The following is a 26275-nucleotide window of genomic DNA, read 5'->3' on the forward strand; positions in this document are numbered from 1 at the left end:
CACAACACTAACCGCGTGAAGCTAGCTTAGGGTGCGGTACGAGGTGCGCGGTGGTACGAGGTGTTCGCAACCTCGTTCCGCACTGTGTTAGAATTTTTATTTGTTCAGTGCGGCACGAGGTCTAAGAAACCCGGTATTAAGGTCGGTATACCATTGAACTAGGAATCAATAGCACATCTCAGATATATAGATATCACTTTCCTACACTGAACCAGATGGAAGTTATGCCTCCCGCACGACAGAGAAGTTTAAGTTTTTTCCTACCGCTATAACGACGAGACACGGACAGGGTGTTTCAAGCCCTGTTTCGCAGCGAACGTGTTAACCAGTTAAACTCAAACTCAAACTCAAACATTCATTTATTCAATTAGACTACTATTTAGTAGCACTTTCGAATTGTCATTACATAGTATTTTTAACATTTACCATTTACTTAGTTAATATATGTTATATTATAGTACTAATAATTGTCTTTCGATGGATTAGGTCATACATTTTCACTTTTGTCGAGTGAGAATGTTTGAATTGTTTTTGGGACAAAAGCAATATCCATTATTTTCACGCAACGGAGAACATTCATTGTAGGTAGAGGTACATGTTTTGTTGTGACGGATGTCCATCCGAAACGCAAACTTTCATACTCACGCATTAGTTTTGATCAAATAAAGCGTTGATGAAAACGTATCCGCAAGTGTACTTGTGACTGAATTTGTATATGAAATAATAATGTTCCATCATATCTTTGCAATATACATTTTATTCGTGTTGCGTGTTTATGCACAAGATCCTGTCGCGAATTTAATTCAAGGTCGTGTTGTAGGGGTAAGTAAATACATTATATTATTTCAAAGCATGTTACATAGTGATACGAGTCACTGATTATTTCAAAAATATATTTTTCTGTATTATAGATAAAGGCATTTATGGAAAATTCTGCATCTCCTATCGAAATATATTATGGAATTCCCTATGCAGCGCCTCCAATTGGAAGATTAAGATTCTCAGTAAGTGTATTCTATTATGTAATAAAAAATGTAAAAGGTAAAGCCATAGTTATATTTTTTTTGAATATTTGTTTTAACAGCCTCCTGAGCGACATACGGGTTGGAAAAAAACTTATTTTGCTCATCGAATGCCTCCGAGTTGTCCTCAGCTTCAGGATGGAAATAATGATTCCACTGAAAATTGTCTATGCCTAAACATATGGACATCAAGGGTTTGAATTTTTTCATATAAATATCCTACTGGTTTGGAAAAGGATTCAGCTTACATTTTTCCCTTTTTTCTAGGTAGCATGCAGACGGGCAATTGCAACCTGTCATAGTAATCTTTTATAGCGACTCTTGGGCAGGTGGTAGTTTGAATTTACCATGTCAGGAATTAGCAGCGGAAGGAGTAGTTGTTGTTACCGTAGCTTACCGCTTACATATTCTGTCATTCTTTACATTAAAGACTGTTGAAGCTCGTGGTAATCTTGCGTTGCTGGATCAGTATATGGCTCTACTGTGGGTTCGTGAAAATATATCAGCGTTCGGTGGTGACCCGACATCGATAACTCTTTTTGGCCACTCGGCAGGCGCTGATAGCGTATTATATCACATAGTTTCACCTCGTTCTGCGGGTAATATTTATTATCTACTTATACTATAATATCTAATACATAATGCAATATCGCAAGGAATACAAATTATGGTGGTGATTATTTTCAGGTTTGTTCCATAGAGTGATTATTATTTCTCCTCGAAATATTTGGAGAGCAATACATGAAGAGGATAATGTAGTTGATATAAAGAAGATATCTCAAACGATTGCAGAATCATTAGGATGTTTGAATAATACAAACGACCATGAGATGTTGCATTGCATGCGTACTAAACCCATAGAAGAAATCGAGAAAATATTTTCTGTATTTAATTTTAATATTCATTTTTTTTGTTTGAAAGATTTTTGATCAATTTTCGCTGTTAATAACTAGTTCTGTTCCTTAATAATAATAATTTAATTTCTTATTTTAGAATAATACCTGGAACAAGCTCATGCAACCCACGCCCGATAATTTTTTACCAGAATCAGTACAATATCTACCTTATTCTTTGGCGACAGCCTTGAAGAAATTGTCAAATATACCCTTAGATGTAATGCTTGGAACTACGGATCTTGAAGCTTTAGATCTTCAGGGTTTGTATTAAAATAACGAACATTTAAAATAAAAAATAAAAAATAAAATAACATTTATTTGCCAAAAACATGGTACAGAGAGGTGTGAAGAGATAATTGTTCAGCATGTTTCGCTTTGTATAAAGCATGCAAATATATGCGTAAAACAGATAGGTACCTACTAGATCTAATACACTACACATGCATATTATACAATCGATTTAGCAATTATCATTTAAGGTCAAAAAATTCTTTTAGGCTATAAAAACAATTAATAATCAGCCATTTCTTTAACTTATTTTTAAACACATTCAATGTATGGTTTCTTATGGATTTAGGAACATGGTTAAAAATTTTAATAAGCATAATAGGTCCACTTTTAGAGAAAAGCGCAGTTTTACAACGAGGCATAATTAGTTTGTCAGGATCTCGAGAGGGAACAATACTCACGTCAGCCGCTTTTGTGAAATATTGGGGGTGTTTTTTAACAAAGACACAACACTCCAGTATGTACATAGAGGTCAGTGTCAGAATATTTAATTTTCGGAATAGTGGGCGACAGCTTTCTAGCGGCCCAACCCCGCAAATAGCTCTCGCTCCGGACCTTCGAAGTGATCGGACGTGTCTCGTGTTAATTTTAATTCGTATTTAAAATTCAATAACTCGCTGCTATAAAGACTACGCAGTACCAGGCGCGCATAAATCATAGGCAGTGCAGTAGTGAGCGCGATAAAGACGGAGTGATTGGAACAGATATATTTGTGTCACATCCTAGCGTGTCTTACCGCATTTCTCGGTAACATCGTATTTTTACTACCACGAAAACTGTGAACATTACAAAAAAAAAAATGTCAAATTTATTAAGAACTCCTCCGGGTGTCCAACAAGTATCCTCAGAAAACGACATTGTCAACTTGGATCCTGATAATCCTGTTAGTTACGTGGGCCGAAGAACTAAACGACCTCGTAGTGGAGAAAAGTTTACTTCTGACTGCGGGACACTGAAGGAAGAACTTCTTACGTTGCTACATAGTTGGAAGAAGGAACAAGATCAGACCCTCAAAACATTGAGCTCAGATATGGCAATACTAAAACTACAAAATACAAAAATACAAGAAACCACTTCTGAGCTTGAAAAGTCAATGCAATTTATTTCTACTCAATATGAGGACATTTTAAATAAAATAACGGGTCTTGAAAGTCGGTGCAAAGACAATAATAATTACATTAATTCATTGGAAAACAAAATTGAAGACTTGGAAAAAAAGCTTAAGTCCACAGTTATCGAGTTTCGTAACATTCCATTACAAAGTACATCGCAGCAAGTAAAGGAGGTGACACAACAGGATCTTTGTGAATTCGTTCAAAAAACTTGCAATATTCTTAATGTAAATTTACAACCCACTGAGATCAAAGATATTTATCGCTATAAATCAAAGACAGGGAGTTCTACTATCTTCTTGGAGTTATCGTCGACAATCACAAAAAATAGGATCATAAACAACATGAAGAATTATAACAAAACTAACTCAGCCAATAAATTATCAACGGCAACACTTGGTTTACCGGGCCCAACAGCACCAATTTATATATCTGAGAGCTTGACCAGTAAGAATAGAAAATTATTTGCCCTAGCACGCGAAAAAGCAAAAGCTGGTGGGTATAAATTTGTATGGACATTAAATGGGAAAATCTATGTCAGAAAATCTGAGGGCTCTCAACGTATGGAGATAAAACGTGAGACTGATCTTCTTACACTCCAAAAAGATTGACTAGATAGTAATTATACATCTTTTTCATTTATTATACTAATTGTATTATGTAAGTCATTTAATTTTTATAGCATAAATTACTCAGTAACTCATTGTACCACAAGCCTAACTATCAATAAGTTGAATAATATTTTCCCAATACCCTCACAAACATTTATTAATTATAAAAATTATTACAAACTATATTGTTGTGTTAAAATAACTTGTTACATTTTATGTATAAAAGTTAAGTACATTTGTGCGGCCGCGGCGTTTTTTATGTCTGATATATTAGTTAGTTCAAATTGTTTTTGCTTTAAATTGTTGAATATTAAGATAAAATGGACAGTTTAAGGAATATCGAAACAGAGTTGGACAACTTAGGTGAAGATAGATCCTATACTTGTCTTCCAAACGAATGTTTGTCACATGTACCTCGAAATGGTAAATCAATAAAAATATTTCACATCAATATAAGAAGTGTGAATAAAAATTTTGACGGATTATTGGCATTGCTATCTCTTATTAGAGTAAACATTGATATCATAGTATTGACTGAATGCTGGTTGAGTAAAACATCTAATATTCCTAAAATTGATGGCTTTTTAAGTTATTGTTCAAAAGATAATCATAACCAAAACGATGGCGTTGTTATTTACATTCAAAGTAATATTGCACATACCATATGCTATCCGGTTTTTATTGAAAGTAGTGGGTTAATCTGCAAACTCGGGAATAATTTTGCCATAATAGGTGTGTATCGACCACCTTCTTTTAAAAATGTGGATAATTTTATATTAGGATTAAATAATGTTCTGTCAGAACTGTCGCAATTTAGTACGGTTGCTTTAGTAGGAGATATAAATATTAATATTATACCGCAAAGTGACACTAGCTTCAGCAATGATTATCTGAATATGCTTGCAGGCCATGGGCTGCTATCTACACATTATTTACCCACGCATGGTCGTACATGCTACGATCATGTCATTCTGAAGACACGATATTTATTTAAAACACTAATCATTCAGAGTACTTTAACTGATCACTATTCTACATTGTTAATTTTAAATGCTTCTTTGCAAAAATCGAATAATACATCGTTGATTCGTCGCGTGGATTTTGATAGTATAGTTAAAGACATAACTGAAACAAATTTTTCTGATATTTTTGTTTCTAATGACCCGAATTTTGTTGCTGAAAATATTGTGTCTCGTATTTCAAATATAATAAATAATCACACCTCGACTAAAATTATTCCAAAAAAAAGCGTAACCTTAAACCGTGGTTAACCCCTGGCCTCTTAAAGTGCATACGAAATCGAGATAAGCTGCATAAAAAATGTAAAAAGGATCCAAATAACGAAATACTTTTACTGACATATAAACGCTACCGAAATTTTTGTAAAAAATTACTGAAAAAATTAAAACATCAATACGAACGCAATCAATTCGAAAAAGTTAATGGTAATCCTAAAGCGACATGGGAAGTAATAAAAAACATCACACATGCCCCTACCAAACCTTCATCAAGTACGGATTTGCTACATCTTTGTGAAATACCTTCAGTTTCCGTTAATCATATAAACGATTTCTTTTCAAATATTGGAAATTCCCTGGCGAATAACATTCTTTCTACTAACGCAAATATATGTTTCCCCTTAAGTGTGCTACCGAAAACATCGATGTTAAATTCATTTGGTCTTGTAGATGTTGATGATACTGAAATTATTAATACTATAAATGATCTGCGAAATGATTGTGCCGTAGGTGTCGATGGAATTTCTTGTAGAATACTGAAATTGGCATTACCAACACTTGCACCGATAATATCTAAACTTTACAATCTTTGCTACTCCACTGGTATTTTTCCTAGAGTTTTCAAACAAGCTATTATAACTCCAGTACACAAGGGTGGTGACAGAGGCAGTATCAATAACTATAGACCTATTTCTGTACTTACTAGTCTGTCTAAGGTTCTTGAAAAAACGCTGAACAAGCGTCTAATGACTTACTTAGAGAACTATAGATTAATATCGGACAACCAATATGGCTTTCGTAAAGGCATATCATCAGAAGATGCTGTTATGAGATTAACTGAAGAAGTTTCAAGAACATTGGATAGAAAAGATAAGTGTATTGGTATATTTTTAGATCTAAAAAAAGCTTTTGATACTGTCTCTGTACCCAAGCTTGTGAACAAGCTCGAAGAAATGGGCATTAGAGGAGTAGGGCTTGATTTATTCAGCAATTACTTAATTGAAAGAAGTCAGCGAGTGAAGGTTGGCGATTATATAAGTGACGAAATCAATTTGTCTTACGGAGTTCCTCAGGGCAGTGTGCTTGGACCCACCTTGTTCTTGGTTTACATAAATCAATTGTGTATGCTTAACATACCTCATTGCAAAATTTTTACTTACGCAGATGACACTGCTTTAATAATTGAAGGACATACTTGGGATGAAACGAGAGAGAATGCAGAAAAAGCTCTGTCAGTTGTTATGGCCTGGCTTTCTAATAATCTTCTTACACTAAATATTAGCAAGACTCATTTCATGCTCTTCTCGCCCTCGTCAGCTGGCTTTCGACACATTGATCCCTCATTCACGATTAAAATTCATACTTGTAACGGATTACACTGTGATAGTAGTACTTGTAATTGTCCTCATCTCGAAAGGGCAAGAACTATAAAATATTTAGGAATTCATATTGATGAAAACCTCTCTTGGCATGTCCACATTCAATATATGACTGCTCGTGTCCGAAAGTTAATTTATGTCTTTAAGTTATTAAAAAATTCTGCTGATAATCGAATCCTAACTATTGTTTATAATGCTTTAGCTCAATCGATCTTATCTTACGGTATTGCAGTGTGGGGTGGAGCTCCTAAAACAACTATTTTACAGCTTGAAAGAGCCCAGAGAATGATTCTGAAGATTATGACTAAAAAACATTTTAGATACCCAACTACAAAACTATACGCTGACTGTAAAGTCCTGTCGGTGCGGAAACTTTATATCTTAAATATGATACTTCGTACACATGCACACTTAAAATATGATAAACATCTCTTATCAACTATACGTAGGAATAATAAAATAGTTAAACAAGAATCGTGCAGAACCTGTATCGCGGGTAGGCACTCTTATGTAATGGGTCCAAGGCTGTACAACAAAATTTCCCAAATAATATCCATTTATCCACTCACAAAAAATAAACTAAAATTAGTTTTGAAAGAATGGCTTCTTACTTTGAATTACGAGGATACAGAGGTATTGCTAACTGTTAGGACGTAATACTTAAGTAATGAAAGTAAAATACATCAAAATTAAGTATTTTTTATTTATTTCTATAGACTTAGTGAATGACTGGCTTTATATATCCAGTCATTCGATCCCAAGACCCGTCGTTGGTCGTAGGGCTAAGTGCAAGTGTAATGGGAAAATAATTTTGCCTAAATAAACACAATGATAATTATATCATTTTAAAATATACAAAACCCTTGCTTTCTGGACTGGTGGTTACAACTGAGCTTTGGTATAATAGTGGTTTATATATTCTTTGTAATTTTTCTTATTTCTAGTGTTTTCTTTTCTCTCAACAAGTATAAATAAAATGTGATCCAACGAAGTGAGGAGTGGGGGCCTGGTGACCTAAAATACAGGCAATTTTTATTACCTAGTTTAGGCACCAGTCTCACACTTATTTATATGTAATTGGAAATGTGTACTTATTTAATGTAACCAATGTGAGAAAATAAACTCTTTTTTATTTTTTTTTTATTTTATTTTTATACATTTTTTTTGTGCCAAGAATGCTCTATTCATACTTGTTGAATTGCCCCATAATATAAGTCCGTATCTTAGTATAGATGACACATAGCCATGGTATGCGGTAAGAGCAATTTTTTCTGAACTTATGGTCCTTAAACGGCGTAAGGCGAACACAAATTTGTTTATACGCGAACAGAGATGATTAATATGTGATTTCCAATTACAATTGCTGTCCAATATAATGCCTAAAAATTTTATTTCATCAACTTCTTCCAATATAATGTCTTTATAAATTAAATTAATGTCACATTTTCTTTGTTTGTAATTATGGAACTGCATTACTTTCGTCTTTGCTAAGTTAGCCGTCAAGTTGTTTATTTCTAACCAGTCAATTATTCTATTCAATGTCAATTTTAAATTATGATTACATGTCAAATCCGAAGTTACATTAGGTATAGTCACAGAAATGTCATCAGCATAAAGGGTACATTTGTAGTTAGTTACGTTTGGTAAGTCGTTAATATAGAGTAAGAAGAGAAGCGGTCCAAGCACGCTTCCCTGAGGTACACCTGAACTGTTGAGTCTGGAGGTTGATCGTATAGTTTTTACTTCTGGACCAGCACCACTACATGCAATCTCGACACATTGCATACGATTGATGAGATAGGATTTTATCCAATTTAATGAGGGACCTCTTATTCCATACATATCACACTTATTTAGAAGGATACTATGGTTAACACAATCAAATGCTCTACTCATATCAAAAAATATGACCGTTGCGCTAGTACCACTATCAATATTTTCTAGAACGCTCTGTATAATGCTATATGCTGTATGTATGCTGCTAGTGTTGTGGACTTTCCTTTTTGAAAACCGTTTTGTTCATGTTTTAGTATCGAGAATTTATTTAAATAATCTATTAGTCTTTTATGCATTATTTTTTCGAATATTTTAGAAATTATTGGAATAAGTGTTATAGGTCTATAATTATTAATGTCATTTTTATCGCCTTTTTTGTGAATCGGTTTTACAATTGAGTATTTCAGTCTATCCGGAAAAATACCTTCATCAAATGATAGATTAATCAAGTATGTCAATACATTAGCAATAAGATTAATACATAATTTAATAATAAAAACACATATCTCGTCATATCCCACTGAATTTGTATTTTTTAACGAGTTAACTACTTGAATAGTTTCAGTCTCGGTACAGGGGAAAAGAAACATAGTCGCTTCTCTGGGCTCGATGCCTAGTTTGCAGCTTGCTTCTGGGGATACATGCTTAGTGTAGTATTCGTTAAATGAATTTGCAATATGTTCCGGTTTCGTAAGCGTTATAGAGCCAGAGTTAATACATTCTAGGTAATTATGAATTTTTATTTCTTCTACTTTGTCACTTATAATATTCCAAGTAGCTTTGCATATATTGTTCGCTTTACTAAGGTAAGAACAGTTTTGATTCATTTGGGAGTTCTTAATACATTTTTTGAGCAACTTATCATATTTTTTAAAAGCTTCTTTGTTTTTTGTAGAATGTGTTTTGTAGTACGTGTATCTCAGTTTTCTTTTTCTTAACGAGGATACTCTTAACCCTTTCGTTATCCATTTAGGTCCAATGTTTCGATTTTTTATTTTAATGGTATTGATAGGAAAGCATAAGTTATAGAAAAGTATGAAGTAATCATGAAACTTATTGAATGCTTCGTTACAGTTGTTTTGTATGTAGACTTCACTCCATGATAGACTTGATAAACATTTTTGAAATTTTGTTATATTTTCTTTACAAAAATCACGCCTTTTTATATGTGACACTAAAGGTAAACTTTTTTTTTGAATAGGGCAATGTAAAGTTTGACCTGTCTCATGATCCGAAAGACTAAGTAGATGAACTGCTCCTTTTGCATTTTTTATGTTGCTTATAATTAAATCTAAGCATGAATTTTGTCTCGTTGGTTCATTAATATGTAGGATAAGGTCATAATTTAAGAGAATGTCTTGCAAGCTTTGAGATATATAATTTTCTTTAAGAATATCAATGTTCATATCTCCCGTTAATATAATTCTTTTTTTGTTATTTTTTGTCAGTTTATCCAGCAGTATTACAAATCTGTTTAGAAACTCATTTGGATTGGAATTAGGTATCCTGTAAATGCATATAAATGAATTTAAAACATAAATGTTACAAATACTCTACTATAATAAATACTAACTTAATTATACGTTATTTATATTTACAGACAGTCGTATTAAAAGTTTTTCCAAAAAAAGTTTTCAACAAATATATAATTTTACAATGGAAAAAGTTCTTCCGGATATTTTTAATGCTTTATCATTAAATAATCCTGAATCATTACGTCTGGTAAGTTACTAATATGACGTAAAATTTACACTAATTACGGATACGATTTGAAAAATGTATGTAATTTTTTTTAGTTGAATGAAGCGGTACGTTGGGAGTATTGGTCATCTCTATTGCAGCAAGGGATAGATAAGGGAACTCTTGATGCTCTAGAAGCTCTCGTCACTATGGACACTGTTGTGAATTGGGGTGTTGGAAGCTTTTTGCTAGCGGAAAAAATTGCTAATTTAGTATCACGTACATATGTTTTTCGTTATTCGCATCTATCCTATGTAGATCTTCACGGAAATCGTCTTAATGTAACAGGTATGTCAGTTGTTTATAAATATTTGGATGTTCTGCGAAAACTTGTCGTGCATTTTATGGTTATTAGTTACTTATTAAATTAGTAATGAATAGCTAAGGTAAATGATTTTATTTATCATTATCGATCAAGTACAGTCACATATCACATTAATATTACCACAGACTAATAATAATATACTACGTATACAAATATTACTATGCATAATTTTAATTTTCCATTTCTATAGCGGTCGTTAATCTTTGACGTTAAAATAGAGCTACATGGTATAGGTATAAAAGAGCTTATATATAACGTGTTTTTTTTAAGTTATTTCAGTGTTATAGTTTTTTAAAAATTTAATTTGATTCACGACATGTTACCTCTGCAGTCCTACGGAAGCGACTAATCGCATATAGCCGCTAGTAGACTGCCCTATTACCGTCATATCCTCCAACATTGCCTTTCCAGCCTATCTTTGCCCAAATATAAATTTTAACTTTCCCGAGTGTTTATGTGGAGTAGCATGACATTTAAGACTTGTTTTGTTTTTTGGTAGAAAATTAAAGTCTTTCTCGCAACACTGATTAAATGGCACATGTATAACGTGAATCAGTCTGCTGCTACATGTCGACAAAGTAGGAGGTGTTTTGGTGGTGCCAAATTTTTCTAAAAAAACTTGTCTCTGATCACTGGGAATCAATTAAAATACGTGAATATTTCTTATTATTTATTAAACTAGAATATAAAAAAGGAGGTTATTTGTTATTTCCAAGCAAAAATACGTAGTATTATAGGAGTTTTGTAGCTGGGCAATGTTAGGTTAATAAACGTAGTGTGACCTATCCCAACATTGCCCAACCGTTTTGAGGTGCTAGGGCTGACACATTTTTAACAGACTTCTCAAATAGGTAGCAAGGTAATTTTTTTAGGTATAAATTAAGTACACAGCATGTTTTTTCTTTTAGGTACCTAGGTAGGATTGTACTAGTATGTATGTCTACCTAGGTACTTTTTAAATGTTTAGTAGAAATTACGTATAGGTACAATAAATATTCATAATTTCAGTTTCATTTTAAAGATATACCTAGAAACAGTACGAACGCAATATTATTGCATGTGTACCTTCCTATTACTTGTAACCCACCTACATATTTTATTAAACTTAATTTTTTCATCCTTTACCTATTTGATTTTTTTGTGACAACCCTAAACCCTAAAGATTTTTGTATGAAGATTGTGAGAAAATTACACCTAACTTTGCCCATACAATTTAATAAAGATCTACTTATTTTGGATCATTTTTTGTAAGAGATTCAGCATCTTTGCTTTGTCTTCTACTTTGTCTCTTAAAAACAGCTACGTAAGTCTTAAAATGGCTGAAATATTAAAGGTGGGCAAAGTTGTATACTTTTCCACCTTATTTCGCCCACCTCTTTCTTCCTTATTTTTAGAGAAACTATTAAGAATATGATTATTTCAAGTATATCTATTCATTCTAAATTCAATTCCCTACTCAAATAACAGCATCAATTCTGTCCATATTTTGTTTTTTCTTGTATATGATCAAAACACTGTGAAAAGCGGGCAATGTTGGAGGATATGACGGTATACATTATTTTTGTAGTAGACTAATATTTAAAAAAATGCAGGTGCTATGAGAGGGACGGATCTTATTGCATTACTAGGCGATGCCATGATGCTACAAGTAGCTAGAAGACCTGCTTCTAATGATGAAAAATATATTTCTTCGAACTATAGGCGATACATAATTAATTTTGTGAAATTTGGGTAAATATATTTGTTTTACTTTGCAAAAATTTACATGTACCTACGTGACCTACCTGTGCATGTTAAAATAGAATAAAAATGACATTTTTTACAGGATTTGCACTTAACACGAACGTTAAAAATATTATTTCTGCACCTTACAACTGGTTGCACTAATAATACAATGTTAGTTTTGAACCTACACCTTATTAATTAAATTGAATTATCATGAATTCTTAAAAGTACGGGTCCATATACACATACCAGATCGGAGAGCATCGGCGCACATTTTTATTTTCACACAGACCGGATCGTATACGATTGGAGTCGGTCGAACCGGAGCTGCAAGAACTAAACGGAGCTAATTATGACTGCACGTACGAGAAAAAGGACGCGTTCGGAGCCGGTCTCCTCCTCTTAATATTTCACACCAAGCGCGTTAAAAACTTTAAACATTCTTAATGACAAAAGCAGTACACATGAAAAAATACCTTACTACAAATACTAAAAGCTTTTTTTTCAACGTGACAAAAATCTGCTCTCCTATCCGAGCCGGTCTGTGTGAATGGACCCTTAAATCTTAATTCTACTGGTGCATAATTTTATTTACACTTTCATGCGAAAAGCGAGTCAAAACGAACACGCGTATACAGTGCACTCGCTATTCGCATAAGGTTTCGGGCATAATCATAATATGTGAACAGTGGTTCGCGCTGAATTCATATTATGTACGATTACTACGTTGAATTTATATGATTGTCAAGTCAAAAGGCGAATAGCGAATATGAATGAGAACCTTAGATGCACCAAGATTAATCTTTTTTTATGTTAAGTAGATGTATACTCAATATGTGTATGTGTTTTATTGCAATTTCAGTGCACCGAGTACTAAAGACGAATGGCGTCGTTTTACGGTTAATGAAAAGAATGTATTTGAAATATGCGATAGAAATTTAGCACGCTGTTGTCTCAAAAATATCCAAAAAGATGTAGCATTTTGGACACAATACTTACCACGACTTTCTAATTCTTTCGTAACCTCTAAGGAATATTCAGAAAAGGTAGTAGGAGATCAAGGTATGTATACTTTAGGTACATACTACCTAGTAACACCGTCCATAAAAATGAGTCACGTTTAATTTTTTTTATTTAAATAGGTAACTACCTATATTTCAAGACACATTATAAATATGAGTTGTCTGTCCCTGAAGCTGTATCTCGGTTATATGCCGTGGTTGTATGTCTCTTCTCTGTAACTTTGTATCATTCAATATAAAAAAAAAAGTTTGAAAAATCCAAAAGTGCACGCCTCATAATTTTTTTTAATAATTATTTATTAATTATTATTTTTGTTTATTTAATAACAATTAAACCACATCGAATCAGACCCTGAAAAATGAAAGGGTTCTATTCCTGAGCATACTCAAGCGTAAGAGAAAAAAAAAGACTCGATTAGTAAAGTATTTCGGTCGCTATCGTGTTAACAAGAAAATCCTCCGCACATACAGACACACGGACGTCCAAGACAGAACTTTTTTAAACTGTTTTATAACTAGTTTAAATAACAAAAATGACATCAAAAATATCATGAATGTTAAAAATAGTGTTTTTTCTTAATATGTGTGTGTATGTATTATCTTACAAGTGCAATGTATGATACATAAAGACATTTTAAGTTTGAAAAATCAGATGTTTTGCGCGAAGTGACAGTAGTACCCACCTCAACGCTTCGCTTATGAGGCGTGCAATAGTTTAAACCTAATATAATAATTAATAACATCCTATTTTTTCAGGTGAAAGCCGTTTACGAGGTGGAATATTTGCCATGTGTGGAGTTTCCATTACATTGCTCTTCCTTTTATTTGCTAGTGGTCTATTATTGCACAGAAGACGATCTTATCGACCCTCATCTATTGATTCTCAAATAGCGTATTAGTTAAATTTTTAAATTTGTAAACATTTAAGTTGTGCACAATACATACAAAATAAAATAAATATCACCTGCAATAGTTATGTGTTTATTTCTATAAATTTTTCATCAAAACTTATGTCAGAACTCGTGGGATGGCAAGGCCTAAATTTTCCCTACTAAAAATAAACCAATACTGTTTAGTATTATGATTCATACGTTTACAGTTTAAACATCCTATCGAAAACTTGCCTTATTATTTCCCAAATACTCTGTATTATTTATTTTTTCAAAAAAAAACCTAATTTAAAATTGACCAGTAGTTCCTGAGATTATCGCGTTCAAACAAACAAACTCTTCAGCTTTATAATATTAGCATAAAATAATGATGGTTAGGTTTAAATTATGTGATTGACGAAGATTTTTAAAGCTTTCATTTTGATTTTTTTTCCTTTTTTAAGCTTTGTAAACTATGTACATATTACATAAATAAATTATCACTACATAGTATAAAACAAAGTCACTTTCTCTGTCCCTATGTCCAAGCTATGTCCCTTTGTATTAAATCTTTCAAACTACGCAACGGATTTTGATGCGGTTTTTTTTAATAGATAGAGTGATTCAAGAGGAAGGTTTTAGTATATAATTTATTAGGTTTAAGTCAAAGCGGGCGAAGGCGTGGGCGGTAAGCTAGTATTATACAAGCATATTTTACACCAAAATCGCAAGTATCAATACCATCATATCCCAAACATTCATTTTCATTTAAAAACTATACACGTCACTGTCATGTCATAGACAAAAAAAAGATTTGCAATTTGTAAAGACGATGTTTGTTTCCAATTTGTTTTGTTGAAAATCATAAATAAAAATAAATAAATCTCGTTTAGCATAAACATAAAAAATATATCTAAAGAAAAGGCATCTCCTAGGACCATGCTAATAAAATAATATTGTTTGAGTGCTTAATAATTGTATGCAATCATGACTAAAACGCCCCAGGAATTTATACAGAGCTCGTTCTCTCCAATAATTGCAACTTTATGTAGTTCTAAGGTTGAAAATATTGTATCTAAGAATAATCTATCATTTCCCGAATTATTACAACCTTTTGCAACGCTTAATTCGGAAGGCAAGTGAAATTATCTTTATTTTTTCTACCACTGATAGGAAGTAATCACTACCACTTATTGCCAGAAGGTTTGAAAAAATATATTTGTATAATTTTTTATATTTACTCTTCAGGCCAGTTTCGTGAACCGGGTGGCAATTTATGCACTGTTAAAAATTGGAAACTAGTAATAAGAGATGTTAATTGGAAGCCACTTCAACCAACAGAGGCTAGAAGACAACTTAATAATGCAGTCTTGCATAATTATGAGGATAAAACTACTCCACAAAATTTTGGTAATTTACAGTCTAAAATAGATTATCAATTATTTTATAAAATTTCTGATATTAATTATAATTATAAACTTTATAATAGAAGGTCACCGGTTTGAGGTACCCCAAGGGACTCCATGGTTTGATGCTTGGAGGGAAACATACTTTGAAGTTCAGTTTCCATCAGATCATGAATTCACCAAACACTTTTTGTCATGTATAATTGTTGCAACAACACTTGAAGAGAATATAGTAGATACATATAATATCTTAAATCAACAATATGCTCAGCTGCAAAATGTAACTCCACCTAAACTACCAAAATGGTTTAATAATGCAGTTCTGAAGTCATATCTGTTACTGCATGATAATTCATTAGTTTCTAAAGAAAAGTAAGTTAAAGGACAGCAGTTTATATATATTGTATTGCTATTATGTGACTTAGTATCTTAATTTATGTTTATTATATTACAGAGCAGAATTAGCATTTGAAACGCTAAAGCAAACATTTGGTGCTACTAATTGTTTTATGTTGACAATAAATTCTAGACAGGCACAGGATGCTAAACTACCTGTTGACTATTGGGCTAATTTTGTCAAAACACCTTCAGATACATCAAACATTGCAATGGTATTTTTTTATATTAAATGATTCATATTTGATACATTTAATTTTTATGCCATTACATGATGTGATGAATATATTTTCAGACTAATTTATCATCATCAAGTACAAACTTAACAATTACTCAAGATTCACAGGCACCATTTCCTATAGGCAATGTTTCAACACCAGGTACTTCATAATATATTTATAAATATAAATTTTCCAATATAACATTATTATTAAAACAATATTGTATATATTTTTAGAGGAAAATCCCACAAATTCCCCCACAGTACAAGAAGGTGCACATCCATTAACCACAAATGAAAATGATGTCTATGACAATGCTAACAGTCTACAGGTACTTTTTGATTACATTGAATTATTTAATAAATTAAGATGAATTTTAAAATAATCAAATATAAATCCCTATCATAATCAAATATTTGGATTATTTTAGACACACTCGTTTTCGGGTAGCTCAGAGAGTGTTAATGTAACTGGAAGAGCTATAGATACTTCAGAAGTCCATGGAGCAGCTCTTAGCCCTCAGGATGTTGAGGCTATAAAAAAGTATTTACAGGATTATGCATATAAAGCATTACTTCCACATATAGAAAAACAAATTGCTCAACTCACAGAAATAGTATGTTGGATTTAAGTCTTTATTATTTTAATTTTTTTATAGAAGTGCAATTAAACATATTTTAAATATCAAATAAATTTTCAGGTAGCAAATAAAAAAGGTGTAAGCAGATCATTGCTGTCAGCTACCAAGAGGTGGTTCACTACTGGCAAATCTGGTACAACTACAGTAAACAATACTGTTATGTGAGTTAGACATTTCTTTCTCATCTCTATAATTAATTATTATTGTTTCCATGTATTTCTTTTTGAAGTTTATTTTTGTAAAATCTGTCTTTACAACAAGGTATTAATTTAAACAGATATTCAAGCGACTGTCCAGAACTGCAATTACGGAGGCTGGGTGATCTTTGGTTTCTATGTGGTCAATGGCAACGCGCTTTTGACACCTATCATACAGCTAAAAGAGAATTTTACGCTGACAGTGCTTGGCTCTGTTACGCTGGTGCTCTTGAAATGGCAGCTATAAGTGCCTTTATGGCTGGAGATGCAAATCGAAAAACTCATGGCTACATAGAAGAAAGCATAGTTACTTATTTGAATACCTGTCGGTAGGTTTTGTGTTTTTAAGAGAGTCTTATTAAATAGTCATTAGTTAAAACTCACATTTTATATTTGTTTTAAGAATGGTACAGTATGCTGTGAGAGCTACCTTACTCTCTGTACCCTGTCTAATTCACTATGGAATGTATGGTGAAGCTGCAAAGCAACTTATTAGAATGACATCGGAAGACAGTGACTTGAGGAGTGCCATGTTGTTGGAACAAGCCGCTCTTTGCTTTTTATTAGGACCTAGCAATAGAGTCATGTGCAGAAAGTATGCATTCCACATGGTTCTTGCCGGCCATAGATTTTCAAAAGCTGGGCAAAAGAAACACGCTTATCGTTGCTATAAACAAGCTTATCAGGTTAGTATTAATATTTATCTACAGCATTAATCCATCAGGCCCCGTGTCGCGGTCGGATCTGGCCGTTCGGGGCTCAATGGGTTAAGCAAAGTTGTCTCCAAACTTGAGTTTTAATTAACTTAAATTTAATTTATGTCTTACAACCCAAATAATATAACACAAATTGAGAATCTATTTAATGTTTACTTATTTCTTAGATCGTTACTTATAAACAGTACAGTACTTGTAAAACGTGTAGATCTACGCGGAGAGCGGGTGGCGGCTGTCGACGGACCACGTGCAGTTCGCGCTGGGGCGGCTGGCGGGCGCGCTGAGGATGCCGCGCGAGGCCGCGCGCTGGCTCGCCGCGCCGCTCGCGCCCGCCGGCCACCAGCCCGCGCCGCAGCAGGACGCCTTCCTGCGGGAGTTCATGCTCGCTCACCAGGTTTGTACATCCTTGTGGCTTGTATCTAGCAAACATCACTCCTTACATGATACATATAAGAGACTAGCAAACTGGGCGAACTCCGTTTCGCCACCAGAGACACCTTTTTCTTTGCTATAAACCTCACGGAGCCCGAGACCTTTCCAACGAATGCAAAACCGTGGAAATCGGTTCGTGCGTTCTGGAGTTATAGCGTCAGGAAATAAAGCCCGACTTATTTTTTATATTATAGATTAGAGATCGCTGCCAAACTTCAAACGGCTATGAACATGTCTTTCTCTTATTTTATGTTCTTTCTGTATCTCTTTTTCGTCTATGTGTGCAATAAAGATAAATATATAAAAATAATAAGTAACGCACATTACTCGCAATTTATTTATCTTCTACGTGAAAGGTTTTTACAGCACTAAAATTAATGCTATAAATATAATAATTAATACAAGGTTTGTAATTAACTTTTCTTACTTATGTTCATATAAGTATTTATTTATTTAAAGACGTACCAACAGTAGATCGATTAGTAACATAATATAGAATTCTTACAGTAAGTTTTAATTGGATTTGGTGGTATATGCAGTTTTATATTATATTTTCACATTTAACTTTGATGCTGTAGCTTAGTAATGACCGAAGATTATTGCTTGTATATGTCAGCGTAAAATTGTAAACATCGTCAGATTATAATCCCGCGGGATTCCTTCGAGATTGTAAGCAACGTTCTAAACAGTCAATAAATTTTGATCCATAATTAAATAATGCGTTGATTTAAAGCAATGAAATTTCTTGACAGGCATTGCACGAATTATTTTAAAAATAATTATGAAGCTTATTTATTATTCGGGTTTTATTAATTACAAGGGGAAAAAATAAATTACCAAAAATCGCATTGTATTAATAACTTTATGTACCTCATTTTTTTAATTTGTTATTAATAAGCTAATCACTATTTTTGTAACTACACCATACTTATAACTTATATGTTTGGAGTTATTGTTTATACTACTTGCATGCTTATCTAAATTTGTATTGAACCAAATTTTTTTTCTACATCATCAGTTGTTATTTTTTATATTGAAAAACTACTTGGTAAAATGTACCAAATAAATTATTATTTTTATATATCAATTTATGATTTGTATTATTATTTACAATTAAAGTTTAATAAATTGGTGCCTTCAATTTATGGAAAATTCGAGTTTATTGGAATGTGTGACACAAGAAATATTGCATGAGTATCTAAATTTTTCATTATTTGTTGTATTCAAATTCTATTGATAAATATTATAATGCACATAACATTAATTTCCAGCAATGGGTAGATTCATCTGAGGAATTTAAAGAGCATTTACCAACATTACCTGTCCCATTATTAGTGGGTGAAGATATAGCTGTCTTGTGTGTCGGGCCGGCACCTCTTTCATCGCCATGTCGGTCGCCCGCTACTTCAGTATCGTTTAATAATCTTTCATATGAAACTTCTCAAACGGATAATGCATACTGGAGTAAGCTTGAAGAAGCACTTCTACAAGTTGCACAAGGCAGTATTCCTATGATTTTCAAGCCCACTTTTGATTTGTATACTCAAAAAACAGACAGTAATCCAATTGTCCCGCAAGGAGGTAATGCCTTGACACATGAAAGCTATTATCATATATTAATGGTTTTATTTCTTCTCTTATAAATCATAATGTCTGATTTTCAGAACCAATACATATTGCAGTAACTTTAAAAAATCCTTTGAAGGTATCCTTACTTTTAAAGGATATGGAATTGTTATGGCGTTTCACGCCAAATGCAGAAGTCTTAGAATCCGTTCAAGACGAATTCCTTAATAATGAATCCAGCATTGCAGCAGGTCACATACTGGAGAGTCATGTTATACATGGACAAAAGATACCGAATTTACTCTTGGAAGGTGAATGTCAAAAGATGGTGACATTTACCATTACACCCCTAAAAATAGGGCAATTGGATATACAAGGTTTAGCTTACAAGTAAGTTTTTTATATTTCACTGCAGGAAATATTATATTTAAGTATTCGATTTAACTGGGTATATAAAATTGGTTTCACAAACGTAATAATATTTTAACTTTTTAGGTTAATTAATGCTGGAGAAGGTAGAGAGAATGGTAATAGTGTAGCTGTAATGGGAAAATTAGACATTCAGAAACAGATAAATGGATGCGATAAAAGATTACACATAACAGTTATAGAACCAGCCCCTTGTTTACAGGTGAATATCAAATCAATTGCAGTGTTCTTGCTTTAATTTTTTTGTATTGTACATTTTTTGATATTAATTTTTGCAGATGACATTTACCGAGACGAACACGGAAGTTATAAGTGGAGAATTAATGACGATAGACATAGAGTTTCGTAATGTTGGCCCGGCTGTTATGAAGAATTTGCACGTAGCAGTGTCGCATCCGGAATGCATGCGGGTGGTAACATCGGAGTATCAGGGAGATTCTTTGAAATATCTGTATGAAGATCGTTATAAAGATCCACCAGAATATACAGGTATTCTAGAAATTATATCATCTATTTTAAAGAAGGCTTTATTGTATCTACAACAACAATAATATACATTTTTGTCTTACTTTTGAATTTGGTTTATTTTTTACGAATGAAACTTACTGCTAATGCTAATTTGCATATAAATTAAATAAACAAGACATATTTTACCCCTCGCGTCTAGCTATATAATATTCCTGTGTATGCATCCAAATTTCTAATCTACTTGTATTAAGACGAGCGCAGCGCGCGTGCATCGCTGCGGAGCCAGGCGGCGCAGCGGCGCGTGGTGCCCGTCAGTAGCGCGGCGGGCGCGGGCGCGGGCGCCACGGCGTCCCTGTTCCTACGCCCCAACAGTAACGCACCCGCGCTCTATCTGCTCGCGTACTATGAAACCGGGCTCAAGGCACGCCCCTATCGACTGCTGCGACACATGTTTCGATTCACTACGAAGGTGCGTTTTGAACGGACGGTAGAAGCGTGCCAATTTTTGTAAAAGTTGAGCATGCATTGCGAATGCAATAATGATATTTTCGAACTTGTCGCGAATGTTTTTAGCTCGCTTTTCGAAATAAAATCATCTGCATGTAAAGACGCATAATTTTTGTTCACGCCATATGTTGTTTTATGGTCAATTGTTTTCCGGTGTGATGTACTTGACTCTATCGAATTAATTTAAAAATGTTATATTTTACAGGATGTTGTAGAAATACTAGTAACGCCTCGTAAAAGTCTAGGCTCCTTTGAAGGAAAAGTTATGGAAAACATACAATTTGCTGTTGAAGTAAAAAATATAAGCAATGAAAAAGAGGAAAACATATCTCTTGAAGTATTAGAAGTGTCCCTTTTGAGTAGACAATGGAAATTAAACCACATAACATCGGCATTAGATGTCGATAACTTATTGATTGCTCGCGAAAGATTACATCTTATAATGAAAGCTGTTAGAATTTTTGAAGAGCTACCAGAAGGGCGAGTTGAGCAATCATCTTTAAGAGTTTCCAAAAAAGGGCCTGAAAATGTGCAGTCAACTTTACCATATTCCACTTTTGTAACAGATTATGTGCCCTCTCTATTAGATAATTTTGATTCTCCTAATCATCATGAAATTAGAACTGGAATGATTCAATCTATGCTCATTCTAAGATGGAACGCTTACAATAAGGAAAGTGGAAGAAAGACAGTTGGTCAACATTGTGTCTGGTTGGATTGCTTTAATAAAACTTTGTCTCGAAACAGAGAAAAAATCGTCGATCACACAGTACAAATAGATGATTTTGAGAGTAAAGTGGATGTCTTAAGGGATAGCAAAGTTAAAGGCGAAAAAAATAATGTCGTTATTTTAAGATTAGAACATTCGAATTATGTAGATCACAACTTTAAAGCCAGAAAATTGTGTATTATACCTATAGCTATTAATATAGTGAATTGCTATGGAGTACCTGTTAAAGTATTTATAGACATGTTAAAACAGCAAAATAGGTAATTACATTATTAGTTATTAAATAAATTCTAAGTTAAGTTCATTACAAAAGTTTAAAAAATATATTTTTTAACAGAGAATCTTCTGGTATTCTTGGTTGGGCTGGAGCTCTGAACAATGGTTTTTCAGCCGATTCTAAGGAACTGGGCCTGAGCGTGTCTTTAGAAAAATTTGAATCACGCTGCATAAAGGTAATTTATTTGTCCTTGTTAACTTCAAGCAAAATTCAATTGTTATAATCGATTATTATAAATCTGTTGCAGAATAAAATCCGTACGTACGTACGTAAGTAAAAAAGATACGTATCGGCAGTTTTCTTTGAAATATACATCAATATTTATTATAATGTGAAAAAGTGGAGTACACTTTTTGGCCTACAGATCAACCCTAACAAAAGCCAAGTTATTATAATTGGAAGCCCACATCTTCGCTCAAAAATTAGCTGCGCCGATTTACCCCCCGTGCAATTGGATGGAATTGTCATACCTTATAGTTCGAATGTAAAAAATCTTGGTATAACTTTCGATGAGGTTCTTTCTTGGGTGCCACAAGTCAAAACTGTCAGCAAAAGAGTATTTGGAGCAGCTAGCTCTTTAAAGCGGTTAAGTCATTTCTTGCCTATACCCACCTAAGTTATGCTAGCTCAATCCCTTCTCCTTCCCCTCTTAGACTACGCGGACTCTTGCTACACGAACCTCAGCGAAGATCAGCTCAATAAACTTGAGCGATTGCAAAATTTTTGCATCAGGTTTATATTTGGTCTTCGCAAATTTGACCATGTGTCTGAGTTTCGCAAGAAACTCAAGTGGTTACCTATCCGACTGCGTCGGAATGCTCACACTCTCCATCTCCTCTATTCCATCCTTTTTAATCCCTGTACTCCTAGCTACCTAAAATCCAATTTCCACTATCTTGCTTCCGACTCCTACTCACTCCGCTCCTCTGATAACTTTCTTCTTCGTTTCCCTGTGCATGGCACTAAATTATACGGTACATCGTTTACGGTATCTGCAATCCGCTTATGGAATGCCCTTCCGGAAACGATTCGACGCGCCCAGACGTTACGATCGTTTAAAAAGATGCTGAAAGACTACTATCTATCTATATAAGTACTGTCTATGTATATTATGTTTATGTAATTATGTATGTAATATATTCAATAAGTATGTATGAATAATATATTTAGTATAATATATGTTTAGTATGTTTATGTATACTGTATATGTATATATTATATTGTAGTTATATACATATAGTGTTTTATGTATTATGCTTTGTTTTAATTCATTTTAACGTTATTATTGCTAATTGGCTACCTTAAGTTATAATTTGTCCTTTGCCTGAAGGTTGCCTGGCAGAGATGGCTTTGAGCCATAAGGCCGCCGTTTGTACATTTTAAATTGTTTTGTTTTATGTAGTTTCATTGTAATTTGTTGTACAATAAAGAGTAAATAAATAAATAAATAAATAAATAATTATTGTCATAAGATATGTTGTGTCGAAAAATGAATAATTAATTTAAATCTATTTAAATAGGTTCAAGCGCTATGTGCCGCCCCAGGAACATACACTGTTGGTGCTGCTTTCTCTGTGTCTACAATCATCGGAACTGGCAACACAGCAACAACACAGTTTATCAATAATACATCTTTATTGATTGTTAAGCAAGTTGCATAAGCTATGTTATTCATTGTTTCAAATGATAATTATCAATACATATAATAAAATTCTAGAAAAGTGGTGTCTGTACAATGAAAATATGTAAAAAAAAATTAGCAGGGGTTATTACTAAATCGATCCCAAACCCAAAACTGTCGTTAAAAAATTTTTTGTCTGTTTGTCTGTTTGTCGGTTTGTCTGTTTGTCTGTATGTTTGAACACGCTAATCTCAGAAACGGCTTATCCGATTTAAATGCGGTTTTCACTAATATATTGTGGTAAGCTTCATTTAACATTTAGTGTTTATTTCATGTCAATCGGTTCATAAATAAAAAAGTTATGACCATTTAAGTAATCACAGCGAACATTTGCTAAGGCATACATGAATTACTTTATTACGTAAATTATACGCTAAAGTTATTCCTTGACATGTCCAGATGATCATATCGAAAGTTCCCAAGCGTGGGGGGGGGGGGTGGTTATGCTGAGGGGGTAGTAGGGGGGGGGGTCAAAGGAACTTTATTTAGATTTTTGCTCATAAGTCTAAAACCTGCACAAATAGCATTATGGTTACTTCTAGGTAAATTTTCTATATAAAAGGTCTTTGAAATTATATCGTAGGTATTAGGTATATTTTTAACCCCCGACGCAAAAAGAGGGGTGTTATGTCCGCTATGTGTGTATTGCGTGTCTGTCTGTGCCACCGTAGCTCGCTAACGGGTAATACGAATTAGATGCGTTTTTTTGTTACATTAGTTGTTTATTATATTATATAGGGGTAAGTGGGAATGAAAAAAACGAATGTTAGTTGTTAATGTAGGTTGTAGGTTATACCCAAGTGATTTATCAAATGAAAATAGACGACATGTCAGAAACAATTAGTCAAATTTTATCAAAATCGGTTCATCCATTTATTTGATATAGGGGTAAAAGTGGGAATAAATCAATGAATTTTATCAAATATACTCAAGTGACGTATCTAATGAAAGACATGACGTGTAAAGTACAATAAGACATATTTTATCAAAATTGGTTCATCCATTTATTGGATAAAAGTGGTCAAATATACCTAAGTGGCATATCAAATGAAAAGGCATGACCTGACGTGAGAAGTATAATGAGGCATAGGTATTTAATCAATATCGGTTCATCCATTTATTATATAGTAGAGGGGTAAAAGTGGGAATGAAAAAAACGAATGTTGTCTGTTATACCCAAGTGATATATCAAATGAAAAAAGACAACCTGCCAGTAACAACAAGTCAAATTATATCAAAATCGGTTCATCAATTTATTTGATATAGGGGTTAAAGTGGGAATAAATAAATAAATTTTATCAAATATACTCAAGTGACGTATCTAATGAAAGACATGACGTGTAAAGTACAATAAGACATAATATTTTATCAAAATTGGTTCAGCCATTTATTGGATATAATATGTAGGTATAAAAGTGGGAATAAAAGTTGTCGAATATACCCAAGTGGCATATCAAATGAAAGGGCATGACCTGACGTGAGAAGTATAATGAGGCATATTTAATCAAAATCGGTTCATCCAATAATTATTATATGTAGGGCAAAAGTGGGTATGAGAAAAACGAATGCTGTCTGTTATACCCAAGTGATATCAAATGAAAAAAGACGACCTGTCAGACACAATTAAGTAGTCCAATGTTATCAAAATCGGTTCATCCATTTATTTGATATAGGGGTAAAAGTGGGAATAAATAAATAAATTTTATCACATACTAGCGACCCGCCCCGGCTTCGCACGGGTGCAATTCTGATACTAAATATACACTACAGAAAAACTGTGAACGTTGTATATAAAAACATAGCGGCCCGCTCCGGCTTCGCACGTGTATAAAATAGATAGCCGGGCGGCCGGTACCGGTACGCTACGTCCCGCAATTTTTAAATCTGTAATATCTTCGAAAATATTCACTTAAATCATACGGTGTAAAGGGCCATATAGATCTATATTAAATGAACAATGTATTCAAGGTATTTAATTGGTTAAGGATTATTGCTGTATTGGTTAAAATCGCTTCGAAAATTAGCCATTATTTGTCGTAAAAAGTAAATGACAAAAAAAGTTATTGTGGGTTATCCATAAGAGATAGACATATACTTTTCTGTAGACCTTTTCAATGTGTATAATACTTAGTACATTATTTTAATAAAACTCGTAGGGTTCAGCCTGCGTTTGCAATGTAAGCGGAAAAATGTAATTTATTACGACATCGCATTAGAAACCTCAAAAATAACAGTACTTCTCCATTATTTAATGGATGTTATTATACATATAAACCTTCCTCTTGAATCACTCTATCTATTAAAAAAAACCGCAACAAAATCCGTTGCGTAGTTTCAAAGATTTAAGCGTACAAAGGGACATAGGGAAATAGGGACATAGGGACAGGGAAAGCGACTTTGTTTTATACTATGTAGTGATATTCAAGTGACTTATCTAATGAAAGACATGACGAGTAAAGTACAATAAGACATATTTTATCAAAATTGGTTCATCCATTTATTGGATATAGGTATAAAAGTGGGAATAAAAGTTGTCAAATAATATACCCAAGTGGCATATCAAATGAAAGGGCATGACCTGACGTGAGAAGTATGATGAGGCATAT

At 33.3% G+C, this 26275-nt stretch overlaps 2 protein-coding genes across 5 annotated transcripts; both read left to right on the top strand.

Moving 5' to 3' along the window:
* The first annotated feature begins 325 nt into the window (after nucleotides 1–325).
* Nucleotides 326–14189, top strand: LOC149487775 (carboxylesterase 4A-like). 2 transcript variants are annotated; one of them, XM_089696423.1, is made up of 11 exons: nucleotides 326–822; nucleotides 912–1004; nucleotides 1085–1216; nucleotides 1294–1621; nucleotides 1710–1906; nucleotides 2016–2178; nucleotides 9923–10044; nucleotides 10119–10350; nucleotides 11980–12118; nucleotides 12975–13174; nucleotides 13891–14189. In XM_089696423.1, the coding sequence occupies exons 1-11, from the start codon at nucleotides 727–729 to the stop codon at nucleotides 14031–14033; spliced, it is 1845 nt and encodes a 614-aa protein (XP_089552549.1). In that variant the 5' UTR covers nucleotides 326–726; the 3' UTR covers nucleotides 14034–14189. The 2 variants fall into 2 exon arrangements, with proteins under 2 accessions (XP_089552549.1, XP_089552550.1); XM_089696424.1 differs by lacking the exons at nucleotides 326–822; nucleotides 912–1004 and having other exon boundaries at nucleotides 1290–1621; nucleotides 13891–14187.
* Nucleotides 14190–14791: 602 nt separating this feature from the next.
* Nucleotides 14792–23679, top strand: l(3)76BDm (trafficking protein particle complex subunit 8 homolog l(3)76BDm). 3 transcript variants are annotated; one of them, XM_089696427.1, is made up of 19 exons: nucleotides 14792–15138; nucleotides 15252–15413; nucleotides 15493–15781; nucleotides 15864–16020; nucleotides 16101–16185; nucleotides 16263–16357; nucleotides 16457–16642; nucleotides 16727–16827; nucleotides 16944–17192; nucleotides 17267–17549; nucleotides 17788–17973; nucleotides 19283–19592; nucleotides 19676–19967; nucleotides 20073–20208; nucleotides 20285–20495; nucleotides 20726–20943; nucleotides 21187–21971; nucleotides 22049–22163; nucleotides 23509–23679. In XM_089696427.1, the coding sequence occupies exons 1-19, from the start codon at nucleotides 14991–14993 to the stop codon at nucleotides 23647–23649; spliced, it is 4149 nt and encodes a 1382-aa protein (XP_089552553.1). In that variant the 5' UTR covers nucleotides 14792–14990; the 3' UTR covers nucleotides 23650–23679. The 3 variants fall into 3 exon arrangements, with proteins under 3 accessions (XP_089552553.1, XP_089552554.1, XP_089552555.1); XM_089696428.1 differs by having other exon boundaries at nucleotides 15496–15781; XM_089696429.1 differs by lacking the exon at nucleotides 14792–15138 and having other exon boundaries at nucleotides 15275–15413; nucleotides 15510–15781.
* The last annotated feature ends 2596 nt before the right edge of the window (nucleotides 23680–26275 follow it).

The sequence above is a fragment of the Colias philodice genome, chromosome 6, assembly GCF_061535455.1.
Source record: "Colias philodice isolate Cphi_HAF_F1 chromosome 6, ilColPhil1 Martin Lab GWU primary, whole genome shotgun sequence".
Taxonomy (NCBI): domain Eukaryota; kingdom Metazoa; phylum Arthropoda; class Insecta; order Lepidoptera; family Pieridae; genus Colias; species Colias philodice.

What these genes read in the sequence shown, in the direction of transcription:
- LOC149487775 (XM_089696423.1), top strand. Translation starts at nt 727, where the DNA reads ATGTTCCATCATATCTTTGCAATATACATTTTATTCGTGTTGCGTGTT. An exon ending in AGTTTCACCTCGTTCTGCGG is followed by an intron (nt 1,622 to 1,709) that starts GTAATATTTATT and finishes GATTATTTTCAG; the next exon opens with GTTTGTTCCATAGAGTGATT. An exon ending in AAAGGTAGTAGGAGATCAAG is followed by an intron (nt 13,175 to 13,890) that starts GTATGTATACTT and finishes CTATTTTTTCAG; the next exon opens with GTGAAAGCCGTTTACGAGGT.